The sequence below is a fragment of the Anomaloglossus baeobatrachus genome, chromosome 7 (genome assembly GCF_048569485.1).
Source record: "Anomaloglossus baeobatrachus isolate aAnoBae1 chromosome 7, aAnoBae1.hap1, whole genome shotgun sequence".
Taxonomy (NCBI): Eukaryota; Metazoa; Chordata; class Amphibia; order Anura; family Aromobatidae; genus Anomaloglossus; species Anomaloglossus baeobatrachus.
The window spans coordinates 35512493-35525414 of NC_134359.1; the positions used below are offsets into that span (position 1 = coordinate 35512493).

The 12922-nt window shown below is 54.4% G+C and overlaps 1 protein-coding gene across 2 annotated transcripts in view; it reads left to right on the forward strand.

Moving 5' to 3' along the window:
* Positions 1 to 12922, forward strand: part of RIF1 (replication timing regulatory factor 1) — a 234742-nt gene that overhangs the window by 191541 nt on the left and 30279 nt on the right. For both annotated transcript variants that reach the window (XM_075317188.1, XM_075317189.1), the window contains exons 28-29: positions 9595 to 9684; positions 9769 to 9820. In XM_075317188.1, the coding sequence (XP_075173303.1) occupies positions 9595 to 9684; positions 9769 to 9820 (142 nt within the window). The remainder of the gene's footprint in view (positions 1 to 9594; positions 9685 to 9768; positions 9821 to 12922) is intronic.

Here is a 12922-nt window from a genome sequence, read left to right on the forward strand (position 1 = left end):
GGTCTAAGTCACGTCCTAAACAGACCACCGGGGGCGCCGCTAACAAAGCGGCTTCCTCATGGCTTTCGGCCTCCGCTAGTAGCATCCTCGGTCGGTGGCAGGCTCTCCCGCTTTTGCGACACCGGGCTGCCACAAATAAAAGACCGCTGGGTGAGAGTTATTCTGTCTCACGGTTACGAGATAGAGTTTACCTCTCGTCCCCCGACTCGATTCTTCAGGTCATCCCCGCCTCCCGAGCGAGCCGAGGCTCCTCTGCAGGCGCGGCGCACTCTGACGGCTGAAGGAGTGGTGATCCCTGTTCCTCTTCAGCAACAGAGCCACGGTTTTTACTCCAACTTGTTGGTGGTCTCAAAGAAGGACGGGTCTTTCCGCCCGGTCCTGGACCTGAAACTGCTCAACAGACGGGTAAAAACCAGGCGGTTCCGGATGGAATCCCTCCGCTCCGTCATCGCCTCAATGTCCCAAGGAGATTTCCTTGCATCAATCGATATCAAAAATGCTTATCCCCATGTACCGATTGCTCCAGAGCACCAGCACTTCTTGCGCTTCGCCATAGGACACGAATACCTGCAATTCGTGGCACTGCCGTTCGGCCTGGCAACAGCCCCACGGGTTTTTACCAAGGTTATGGCTACTGTAGTAGCGCTCCTACACTCCCTGGGTCACTCGGTGATCCAGTATTTGGACGATCGGCTGATCAAGGCACCCTCTCTAGAGGCATGCCAACGCAGCCTTGACGCTACCCTGGAGACTCTCCAGGGTTTCGGGTGGATCATCAATTTTCCAAAGTCAAATCTGACACCGGCCCAATCGCTGACATATCTTGGCACGAAGTTTCATACTCTCAGCGATAGTGAAGCTTCCGCTGATCAAACAGCAGTCACTACGGAAAGGGGTACAATCTCTCCTTCAAGGCCAGTCACACCCCGTGAGGCGCCTCACGCACTTCCTGGGGAAGATGGTGACAGCAATGGAGGCAGTCCCTTTCGCGCAATTTCACCTGCGTCCCCTTCAATGGGACATCCTATGCAAATGGGACAGGAAGCCGACGTCCCTCGTCAGGACCGTCTCCCTCTCTCAGACGACCAAAGCTTCCCTTCGGTGGTGGCTTATTCCCACTTCATTAGCGAAGGGGAAATCTTTCCTACCCCCATCCTGGGAAGTAGTCACGACGGACGCGAGTCTGTCAGGGTGGGGAGCGGTTTTTCTCTATCGTTTCATTGGGGGACACAGGACCATGGGTTATGCTGCTGTCACTAGGAGGCTGACACTAAGTAAACATAAAAAAGTTAGCTCCTCCCTAGCAGCATACACCCCGAGCCGGAGGCGGGCTCAGATCAGTTTTTAGCTTAGTGTCGTAGGAGGCTGATGTGGGCCGTCTCGGCCCCCCTCAGCCATGTATGTTTTTGCGCTTTTTTATTTTATTTCGGCGCCGCTCATCGCTCTCATACCTGTCGTCTTCTTCTCTGCAGGTATTCGCTTCACTCATTCTCCGCAGCCCCGTGGGTACCGCTCCCCAGGGTCGCAGGGGCTTGAGACTTCGGGGCCCTCTCCCCCGCCCGTCCCCGTGGTACCACTCCCGGGGGTGCGCGTGTGGGCAGGTTGTTTTGTGGGCACCCCTGATTCGCCCTGAGGTATCACCCCAAAGGGCGTACAGGGGAATACAGCAGGGATGGAACCTCAGCAGCGTTTGTGATAGATGGGGCCCTGTCACGCTGCCTTCTCCTGATAGGGGGCTGTCTACCCCCATCATGATGCCTACTACCCTGCCTTCAGCACGCTCTCCCCCGGAGCCTTCCTGGACGAGCAGCGCTGTTCACAGGCAGGGCCAGGGAGCTCTGCCTGCACCGCATCCATCGCTGAGCCGGCGCCGCCGATTGCAGGTAGGATCCGACTTCCCTGCTCTTTCCCCCGGCCCCCTCCATAAATTTAGTCCCCGGCTTCGGCCTAGCCGCTCCTGCGTCCTAGCCACGCCCCCGCTGCATGCTATTGGCCGCCGGTCGTCTCCCTCTGTACCTCCCACTGCTCTGCCTCCTGGCAGATGGTGGGGGCTGTGAATCCTCCAGACTTTTCGCGCCGGAATCCTGCTCCTCCCCCAGCCTCCTCCAGCGTCCCCTCTCCATTTTAGCCTGCCTCTGGTCCCCTGAGGCTGCAGCACGCCGGCGTTCTGAGTTTTCTGGCCAGCTCATTCCTGGACTCCACTTCTGGACTGGTGGGCAGCACGCAGGACCTGGGTAAGCTCTGCTCCTAAGGAGTAGCCCTCACTAGGTAGCATTCTCTGAGTTTAGGGACGAGTTAACCCTCTCCTGTCTCCTTCCTAGCAGCCACCAGGGAGAGTACCTGTGTGCACCATGCCTAAGGCTAAGCCCACCCAATCCAAGCAGGCCCCCTTTGCACTATTTTTTGCATGCTCCTCCTGCAGCTCCAAATTTTCCCAGGGTCAGGACGCCCCACTATGCTCCGTCTGTTCTACAGACGCGCAGCCTCCGCAGGACTCCGCGGCCGACGCTTCTGATACCGCAGACGCCACAGCGCCATATGCTGCAGGGCCCTGCGTCCCGCCCCCCCCCGACTGGCTAGCGTCCCTGTCCCAGTCCGTAGATTCCCTCTCTGAGGCTTCTCGGACCATCGCGCAAGCTCTACGCCTGCTGCCGACGCTCGCCCAGATTCCCGCAGACCCGGCGCAATTGCCCCCGGAGCAGGTGAGCCCCGTTGCAGGGTCCTCCTCTGCTGCTCAGAAACGGACCCGCCGGGTCTCGTCCTCAGACTCTTCCCAGGTTTCACCTTCATCCCCAGGTCCAGACCGTCAGTCCTCCAGGGAGGCTTCTGACTGCTCCGAGGATGATTCCGATGCGGTACCCCTACAGGACTCAGAGCAGGCGGCCGATATTCGGCACATGGTAAATAGCCTGATAGAAGCAGTAAACCAGACCTTGAAGGTACAGGTGGACCCAGTCTCCTCCCAGAGCACCCAGGTCTCCTTTAAGCGGGTGAAGCGGGCCCAGAACACATTCAGCGGACATCCAGAATTCGCTGAGTTACTGCGCAGCCACAGGCAACAGCCGGACAGGGTATTTACCAGCGGTAAGTCCATCGATTTGCATTATCCCTTTCCTGAGGGTCTTCGAAAGGATTGGGCAGGTTCCCCTGTGGTTGACCCCCCAGTCTCCCGCCTGTCTTCTCACACAGTCCTTCCACTCACTAACGGTACGTCTCTCAAAGATCCTACGGACCGTACTATTGACAGGTTGGCCCGTTCCGCCTTCGAGGCAGCGGGCTCATCCCTCTCTCCGGCCTTCGCCTCGGTTTGGGTGGCGAAGGCCCTGATGTCCTGGGCGGACACGCTACGCGGCGGTCTCCGCGCCATTCCTACCAATCCGGACCTGGTTCCCATCGCCTCGCAGATTTCCCTCGCGGGTGAGTACTTGCTCAATGCAGCCCTGGCGTCTGCAAGTTGCGCGACCCAGGCCGCCAGCAACAATGTGGCCATCCGTCGAGCCCTTTGGCTCCGCTCCTGGAACGCGGATGCGGCCTCTAAGAAGTCACTAACTTCCCTGCCCTTCCTAGGGGAGCGTCTCTTCGGAGATAGGCTGGACCAGCTGATCTCCGATGCAACGGGAGGAAAGAGTACATCTCTCCCCCAATTGCGCCCCAAGCGCTTCCAGAATCGGCGCTCCACCGCTCGTTTCCGGTCCTTTCGCAGCTTCAGCTCCAATCCCCAGCCGCGGAAAAGCCGCTCTCCTCCGAGAGACAGGAAGACCCCGTCATTCAAGACCAATCCCGCCTGGCGTTCACGCCCCCGCCAGTCCACGAGATCCTCTTCTGGTTACCGCCGTCGTTCCTCCAAGTGACTCGCGGTCGGCGCGCAGCAGCGCCAGACTTGTGGGAGGGCGCCTGTCTCGTTTTCAGCATGTGTGGATCCCCCTGACCGCCGATGCCTGGGTCAGAGAGATCATCACATCAGGCTACAAAATAGAATTCGAGGCAAAGCCACCGAGACGTTTTTTCCTATCTCGCCCTCCCGAGTCTACCGCGCGGGCTCGCGCGTTCTTTCACTCCATAGACTCCCTCCTCCGAACCGGAGTCGTGGTACCAGTCCCTCCCGCAGAGCGTTTCAAGGGGTTCTATTCCAACCTTTTCGTGGTCCCCAAAAAGGACGGCTCTGTCCGTCCCGTCCTCGACCTAAAGCTTCTGAACAGGTCGGTGAGACCTCGGCCGTTTCGAATGGAGTCACTCCGGTCCGTCATCGCGTCCATGGAGGTAGGCGAATTCCTGGCATCGCTGGATATTCAAGACGCCTATCTTCACGTCCCGATAGCCACCTCTCACCAACAGTTCCTCCGTTTTGCGATAGCGGAAGATCACTTCCAGTTCACAGCTCTTCCCTTCGGCCTCGCATCCGCACCCAGGGTCTTTACGAAGATCATGGCTGCTGCCATGTCCGTCCTGCATGCCAGGGGTGTCATGGTCATCCCGTACTTGGACGATATGTTGATAAAGGGCTCTTCTTTCGAGGACTGTCGTCTCGGGGTTCAGGTCACGATCGACACCCTTTCACGGTTAGGGTGGCTGATAAATCGGAAGAAGTCCTCTCTGATCCCGGCCCGTCGGATCACCTTTTTAGGCATGGTATTCGATACCATCCAAGGGCGAGTTTTCCTCACACAGGAGAAGATCTCCTCCCTACAACGAGGACTCCGCGCTCTTCGGCGTCAGCGCCAAGTGTCCATCAGGTTCGGCATGCGAGTCCTCGGTCGTATGGTGGCGGCGATGGAAGCGGTACCCTTTGCACAGTTCCATCTCCGGCCCCTCCAGCTGGCCTTGCTGAAGAAGTGGGACAGATCTCCCTTTTCTCTGGACCGCAGGTTTCATCTTTCGCCGGAGACCCGCAACTCCCTCCGTTGGTGGCTCAATCAGCGCAACCTCGCATCAGGGAGGTCTTTCCTCCCGCTCCACTGGAAGATAGTGACCACCGACGCCAGTCTCCAGGGCTGGGGAGCAGTGTTTCGACATCACACAGCGCAGGGCCGATGGTCACCGAGAGAGAGTTGTCTCCAGATCAACATTTTGGAGATAAGAGCCATCCGGCTAGCCTTGCAGCAGTTTCGGCACCTAGTACAGGGTTGCCCGGTCAGGATCCAGTCGGACAATGCGACGGCGGTGGCGTACATCAACCACCAAGGAGGCACAAGAAGTGTCGGGGCGATGCGAGAAGTCAAGAAGATATTGCACTGGGCCGAGTGTCATCACTCCCTGATCTCAGCGGTACACATCCCAGGCGTGGACAATTGGGCGGCGGACTTCCTCAGCAGGGAAGGCCTCGCCTCCGGAGAATGGTCCCTCAACCGGGAAGTCTTCAACCAGATCTGCGACAGATGGGGAGTTCCGGACGTGGACCTAATGGCCTCCCGGTTCAACCGTCAAGTTCCGCACTTTGTAGCGCGGTGCCGCGACCGCTTGGCTTTAGGAGTCGACGCCCTCACCCTGTCATGGAGCCAGTTCAGTCTCCCGTACATCTTCCCTCCGCTCCCTCTAATTCCGAGGGTCCTCAAGAAGATCAAGGCGGAAGGGATACCGGTCATCCTAGTGGCTCCGGACTGGCCCAGGCGAGCATGGTTCGCGGAACTAACTCAGCTCCTCGCAGACGCTCCGTGGCGCCTTCCAGACCGTCCAGATCTCCTGCAGCAGGGGCCTCTCTTCCATCAGAACTCACAGGTCCTAAATTTGACGGCCTGGCCATTGAATCCTGGGTTCTAGCTAAGGCTGGTTTTTCCTCAAGAGTGATTCAGACAATGATTAGGGCCAGGAAGCCATCTTCATCAAAGATTTACCACCGCACGTGGAAAGTTTTCTTCAGGTGGTGTGAAGAGCAGAATATTTCTTCTCCTCTCGCCTTCTCCCTTCCTTCCCTGTTGGCATTCTTGCAGTCAGGCCTAGATGCGGGTCTCTCGCTCGCAACACTAAAGGGCCAGATATCGGCGTTATCAATCCTGTTTCAGAAGCCACTGGCCGCTCGTTCACAGGTTAAGACCTTCATCCAGGGAGTAGCCCACCTGGCACCGCCGTACCGTCGGCCTCTAGAACCGTGGGACCTTAATCTAGTCCTAGGGTCACTTCAGGGCTCCCCATTCGAGCCCTTGCGAGAATCTTCCCTGTCTCACCTGTCTTGGAAGGTGGTGTTTCTTGTTGCCATCACTTCTATTCGCAGGACGTCAGAGCTGGCAGCTCTCTCTTGTCGTTCCCCCTTTTTGATTTTTCACCAGGACAAAGCGGTTCTCCGGCCAGATCCCGCTTTTCTCCCAAAGGTGGTCTCCCCGTTCCATCTTAACGAGGAAATCATCCTTCCATCCTTCTGTCCTGGCCCCTCTCACAGCTTGGAGAGGTCCTTGCACACCCTGGACCTAGTGCGTGCACTTAGAATTTATGTCTCCAGGACCGCGCCGTTCCGTAAGTCAGATGGTCTGTTTGTTCTCCCTTCTGGTCCCAAGAAGGGTGAATCGGCATCCAAGGCCACAATTGCCAGATGGATCCGTTCCGCCATATCAGAGGCCTACCGGATTCGGGACAAGTCTCCGCCGCGGGGGGTAAAGGCGCACTCTACCCGCGCAGTGGGCGCCTCTTGGGCGATTAGGCATCAGGCGTCGGCCGACCAGGTCTGCAAGGCCGCCACCTGGTCTAGCCTGCACACCTTTACTAGATTCTACCACGTTCACACCCAAGCATCGGCAGATGCTATTTTTGGGAGAAAGGTCTTGCAGGCAGCAGTTGCGCACCTGTAATAGGGTGGCATTATTCAATTATAGTGCAAGCCCGCCGAGGGAGGTTGTTGTTGTCTGCCTCTGCGGGTTTTTCGGTATTCCCACCCAGGGACTGCTTTTGGACGTCCCATGGTCCTGTGTCCCCCAATGAAACGATAGAGAAAGTAGGATTTTTGTGTACTCACCGTAAAATCTCTTTCTCTGAGTCTTCATTGGGGGACACAACACCCACCCTGCTTGGTTTTTTGGTTGATTCAATTGCATTTGCCTGCTATTTTTTCAGTGGTCTTATGTTCATAGACCTCTTGTTTGCACGGCTGCATTGTTTTAGTTACAACTTGTGTTTATGTATGGTGATTCTGGTACTCCTCCTACTGCTTGTGCACCAACTGATCTGAGCCCGCCTCCGGCTCGGGGTGTATGCTGCTAGGGAGGAGCTAACTTTTTTATGTTTACTTAGTGTCAGCCTCCTAGTGACAGCAGCATAACCCATGGTCCTGTGTCCCCCAATGAAGACTCAGAGAAAGAGATTTTACGGTGAGTACACAAAAATCCTACTTTCTCCACCACAGGGCTTAGGGTACGTGGACCCAGCAAGAGTCCTCGCTTCAGATCAATGTTCTGGAAATACGGGCAGTGTATCTTGCCCTGAAAGCGTTCCAGCAGTGGCTGGAAGGCAAGCAGATCAGAATTCAGTCGGACAATTCCACAGTGGTGGCATACATCAGCCACTAAGGCGGCACACGCAGTCGGCAAGCCTCCCAGGAAGTCCGGCGGACTTTGATGTGGGTGGAAGCCACGGCCTCCACCATCTCTGCAGTTCACATTCCAGGCGTGGAAAACTGGGAAGCGGATTATCTCAGTCGCCAGGGCATGGACACAGGGGAATGGTCCCTTCACCCGGGCGTGTTTCAGGAGATCTGTTGCCGCTGGGGGGTGCCGGACGTCGACTTCATGGCGTCCCGGCACAATAACAGGGTACCGACGTTCATGGCACGGTCTCAAGATCCCAGAGCTCTGGCAGCAGACGCCTTAGTTCAGGATTGGTCGCAGTTTCAGCTCCCTTATGTGTTCCTCCGCTGGCACTGTTGCCCAGTGTGTTACGCAAGATCAGGGCCGACTGCCGCCGCGTCATCCTCGTCGCTCCAGACTGGCCGAGGAGGTAGTGGTACCCGGATCTGTGGCATCTCACGGTCGGCCAACCGTGGGCACTACCAGACCGACCAAACTTGCTATCTCAAGGGCCGTTTTTTCCATCTGAATTCTGCGGCCCTCAACCTGACTGTGTGGCCATTGAGTCCTGGATCCTAGCGTCTTCAGGATTATCTCAAGACGTCATTGCCACTATGAGACAGGCTAGGAAACCAACGTCCGCCAAGATCTACCACAGGACATGGAAAATTTTCCTGTCGTGGTGCTCTGCTCAGGGTTCTTCTCCCTGGCACTTTGCCTTGCCCATTTTTTCTGTCCTTCCTTCAATCTGGACTGGAAAAGGGTTTGTCGCTCAACTCCCTTAAGGGACAAGTCTCAGCGCTCTCTGTGTTTTTTCCAGAAGCGCCTAGCCAGACTTCCACAGGTACGCACGTTCCTGCAGAGGGTTTGTCACACTTTCCTCCTTACAAGCTGACGTTAGAACCCTGGATTCTGAACAGGGTGCTGCTGGTTCTTTAGAAATCACCATTCGAGACAATGAGAGATATTTCTCTCTCTCACGCCTTTCGCAGAAAGTGGCCTTCCTAGTAGCAGTCACTTCACTTCGGAGAGTGTCCGAGCTAGCAGCGCTGTCATGCAGAGCCCCTTTCCTGGTTGTTCACCAGGACAAGGTGGTTCTGCGTCCGGTTCCGGACTTTCTCTCTAAGGTGGTATCCCCCTTTCATCTCAATCAGGATATCTCCTTACCTTCTTTTTGTCCTCATCCAGTTCACCAATGTGAAAAGGATTTGCACTTGTTAGATCTGGTGAGAGCACTCAGACTCTACATTTCTCGTACGGCGCCCCTGCGCCGCTCGGATGCACTCTTTGTCCTTGTCGCTGGCAAGCGTAAAGGGTCACAGGCTTTCAAATCAACCTTGGCTCGGTGGATCAAGGAGCCAATTCTCGAAGTCCACCGTTCGGCTGGGCTTCCGGTTCCCTCAGGGCTGAAGGCCCATTCTACCAGAGCCGTGGGTGCGTCCTGGGCTTTGAGACACCAGGATACGGCTCAGCAGGTGTGTCAGGCGGCTACCTGGTCGAGCCTGCACACTTTCACGAAACATTATCAGTTGCATACCTATGCTTCGGCGGATGCCAGCCTAGGTAGACGAGTCCTTTAGGCGGCGATTGCGCACCTGTAGGAAGAGGCCATTTTACGGCTCTCTTACGAGGTATTATTTTACCCACCCAGGGATTGCTTTTGGACATCCCAATTGTCTGGGTCTCCCAATAGAGCGACAAAGAAGAAGGGAATTTTGTTTACTTACCGTAAATTCCTTTTCTTCTAGCTCTAATTGGGAGACCCAGCACCCGCCCTGTTTTTTTGTGTACACATGTTGTTCATGTTGAATGGTTTCAGTTCTCCGATATTCCTTCGGATTGAAGTTACTTTAAACCAGTTTATAATTCTTTTTCCTCCTTCTTGCTTTTGCACCAAAACTGAGGAGCACGGGGGGTGTATAGGCAGAAGGGGAGGGGCTTTACACTTTTAGTGTAATACTTTGTGCGGCCTCCGGAGGCATAGCCTATACACCCAATTGTCTGGGTCTCCCAATTAGAGCTAGAAGAAAAGGAATTTACGGTAAGTAAACAAAATTCCCTTCTTTTTTTTTTTATTTCAACTTTCCATTTTATTTTTTTTTAGGGTTGACATACCCACTATGTACAACAATCTGGATGCGTCTCAAGACACGACGTTGTTTACACAGTATACCCAGAGCCAGGAATCCTCTCTGTGAGTCTTCAAACTTTTCATTTTACACTTACAACTTTTATCTTTATCCATTAATCAAGCTGAACTTGTATTTCTTTTCACTAGGGAGAAACCAGACGTTTTGGACATCCCAAAAGAAGCCGTCTCAGAAGCAAAGGTAGGTTTTCAGACACCTCAAAGCATGCTGAGAACAGGACTCTTAAGAGGAATGTCAGCAGGTGTAGATTTATATATAGCGAACGTGATAAAAAAATAAATGTAATGTCACCCTTACCCCCTACTCCCTCCCCCCATGTGCTGATCGTTAAGAATTTATTTTCAATATGATGTAATATTTGACACATTTTGTAAATAAAAATTTTATGGTTTAAAAAAAAAAGAATGTCAGCAGGATTTTGCTTACTCATCTGAGAGCAGGAGGATGTAGGCAAAGAGGCTTTGAATCCAACAATGTATCACTTAGATTACTGGCTGCAGCCATTCTGATAATAAAAGATTAGTTCTTGCATGAAGCTGCGCTTAACAAACGACTCCTTAACATCAGGCTTTCAGTGCACATTTCTATAGACAGAAGCTGATAATAACAGGGGGGACATAGTTGGACCTGCGCTCATGCACTACTGGGTCTGTCTAATGATAAAGCTGGAAAGCTTAAGCTAACATTACATGTAAACAAAGCACTTTTGCAGGGCTGAATTCTCTGTTTTAACTCTTACAGCATGCTGTCTTCAGATTACATCGCAAAACCCTGCTGACAGTCCTGTTAAATGCCCTATTGGGAAAAAAAAAGCTGTGGCTGTAAATAAGGACGAATACGACCACAGCTTTTTCAACAGATCCATAGAGAATGAATTGAGCGGCCACCACTGCAGGCTGCATTTCCAAGCCGGGGATTGGGGGTGATCGCAGTGGCTGGACCCCCCCAAAGAACCACGAGTTATCACGTAGCTCTTAAGATTAATTATATACATTTCTTCGTCGCTCTATTGGGAGACCCAGACGATTGGGTGTATAGCACTGCCTCCGGAGGCCACACAAAGCAACTACACTAAAAAGTGTAAGGCCCCTCCCCTTCTGGCTATACACCCCCAGTGGGATCACTGGCTCACCAGTTTTCTGCTTTGTGCGAAGGAGGTCAGACATCCACGCATAGCTCCACTGTTTGTAGTCAGCAGTAGCTGCTGGCTATATCGGATGGAAGAAAAGAGGGCCCATATGGGGCCCCCAGCATGCTCCCTTCTCACCCGCGGTGGTGCTTGTAAGGTTGAGGTACCTATTGCTGGTACAGAGGCTGGAGCCCACATGCTGTTTTCCTTCCACATCCCCTGGGGCTCTGTGGAAGTGGGATCTTGCCGGCCCCCAAGCCCTGGGGCCGGGCTCCATCCACAGACCCATAGAACCTGCTGGATTTGGAGCGGGAGTGCCGTTCAGGGACAAGGCCCTGCAACTTTCAGGTACTCTGTGTCCCCGGCAGGCACGGACACTCTCAGGCTTGCTGAGCGTTATAGTGCGCCGGGGACAGTAGCGCTGTGCGCCGGGGTTAGGTCACTGCAGCTTTGCTGAGTGACGTTTCATGTTGGGAACTACTGCGCCGACCGCTCCTGGAGCGGCGGCGCAGCTGCGACTTGTAGTGCGCCGGGGACTTTGCGCCGACCGCGCTTTTACGGCGGCGGCGCTTCTAACTTTAGCCCCCGGCTTCTGCGGCCTAGTGCCGCTTCGTTCCCGCCCCCACCCTGTCAATCAGGGTAGGGGAGAGACGCTGCTCAATTAACAGCGCCGAGGGCTGGAGCTTTATTTACATGCTCCAGCCCTCTCACTAGGCACAGTGGGAAGCAGGCTTCCCGCTCTTCGTCTGTATACGCCCAGGGCCCGCCCCCCCTCTCCACAAGGACGCCGGCAGCCATTACACATGCGGCTGGCTGGGGAAAGGCAGCAGGCTCTGGGAGACCCAGACTAGAGGGATTTCTGGCGTCCACACACCGCTCCTAAGCGGGTGGTAAGCAGCACAGTAGTGCTGGCCCCTCTAGTGCCTCAGTGTTATATTAGTGTACTTTTTTCTTGGTACCATATATATATATATATATTTATATAGTGCACTGTAAGGTCGCTTCTTGGCTGGACACCCTGTACTGCTCTGAGGAGGCAGCAACATGTCATCCGCAAAACGCAAGGCTGCCAAGGCACGGGCTGTGTACACTGTTTGTACTGCATGTGGGGCTGATTTACCGGCAGGCTCCAAAGACTCACATTGTGTTCAATGTTCAATCCCAGTGGCACTTCGTCAGCCAGAGCCTAATGTGGTGGTAGCCCAGGCTGAGGCGCCTGTGAACCCTGCCCCGGTGACGGGGACAGACTTTGCAGTTTTTGCTGATAAAATGTCTGTGACTATGGCAAAAATCCTGGAGACCTTGCAGTCCAGGCCAGTTGCTCAGGCCATGGACACTGCTGTGTCTATGCTCCCCAGTCCCCCTCAGTTGGAACTAATCCGTACTTCAGGGGGGTCTCAAGCATCACAGGCTGAAGTCTCTGACTCAGATGACAGTCCCAGGCAGCCTAAGCGAGCTCGCTGGGAAAGACCCTCCACGTCCTCACACTGTTCAGGGTCTCAGCGACAAGAGTCTCTCTGTGATGAGACTGAGGAAGGTGACCAGGATTCTAATCCTGAGGCCCCTCTCAATCTGGATGCCCCTGATGGTGACGCCATGGTTAATGACCTTATATCGGCAATTAATAGGCTGTTGGATATTTCTCCCCCAGCCCCTTCTGCAGAGGAGGCAGCTGCACAGCAGGAGAAGTTCCATTTCCTATATCCCAAGCGTAAATTAAGTGCTTTTTTGGACCACTCTGATTTCAGAGAATCGATCCAGAAACACGACGCTCATCCAGACAAGCGTTTCTCTAAACGTTCTAAGGATACCCGTTATCCTTTTCCCTCTGAGGTAGCCAAACGCTGGACCCAGTGTCCAAAGGTGGATCCCCCAATTTCCAAGCTTGCGGCTAGATCCATAGTCGCAGTAGAGGATGGCGCTTCACTTAAAGATGCCAACGACAGACAGATGGACCTTTGGTTGAAATCTGTCTATGAATCTATCGGCGCGTCGTTTGCTCCAGCATTCGCGGCCGTGTGGGCACTCCAAGCTATTTCAGCTGGTTTAGCACAGGTGGATGCTTTCATACATCCAGCAGTGCCGCAAGTGGCGTCCCTAACTTCGCAAATGTCTGCGTTTGCGACCTATGCTATCAATGCTGTCCTAGAATC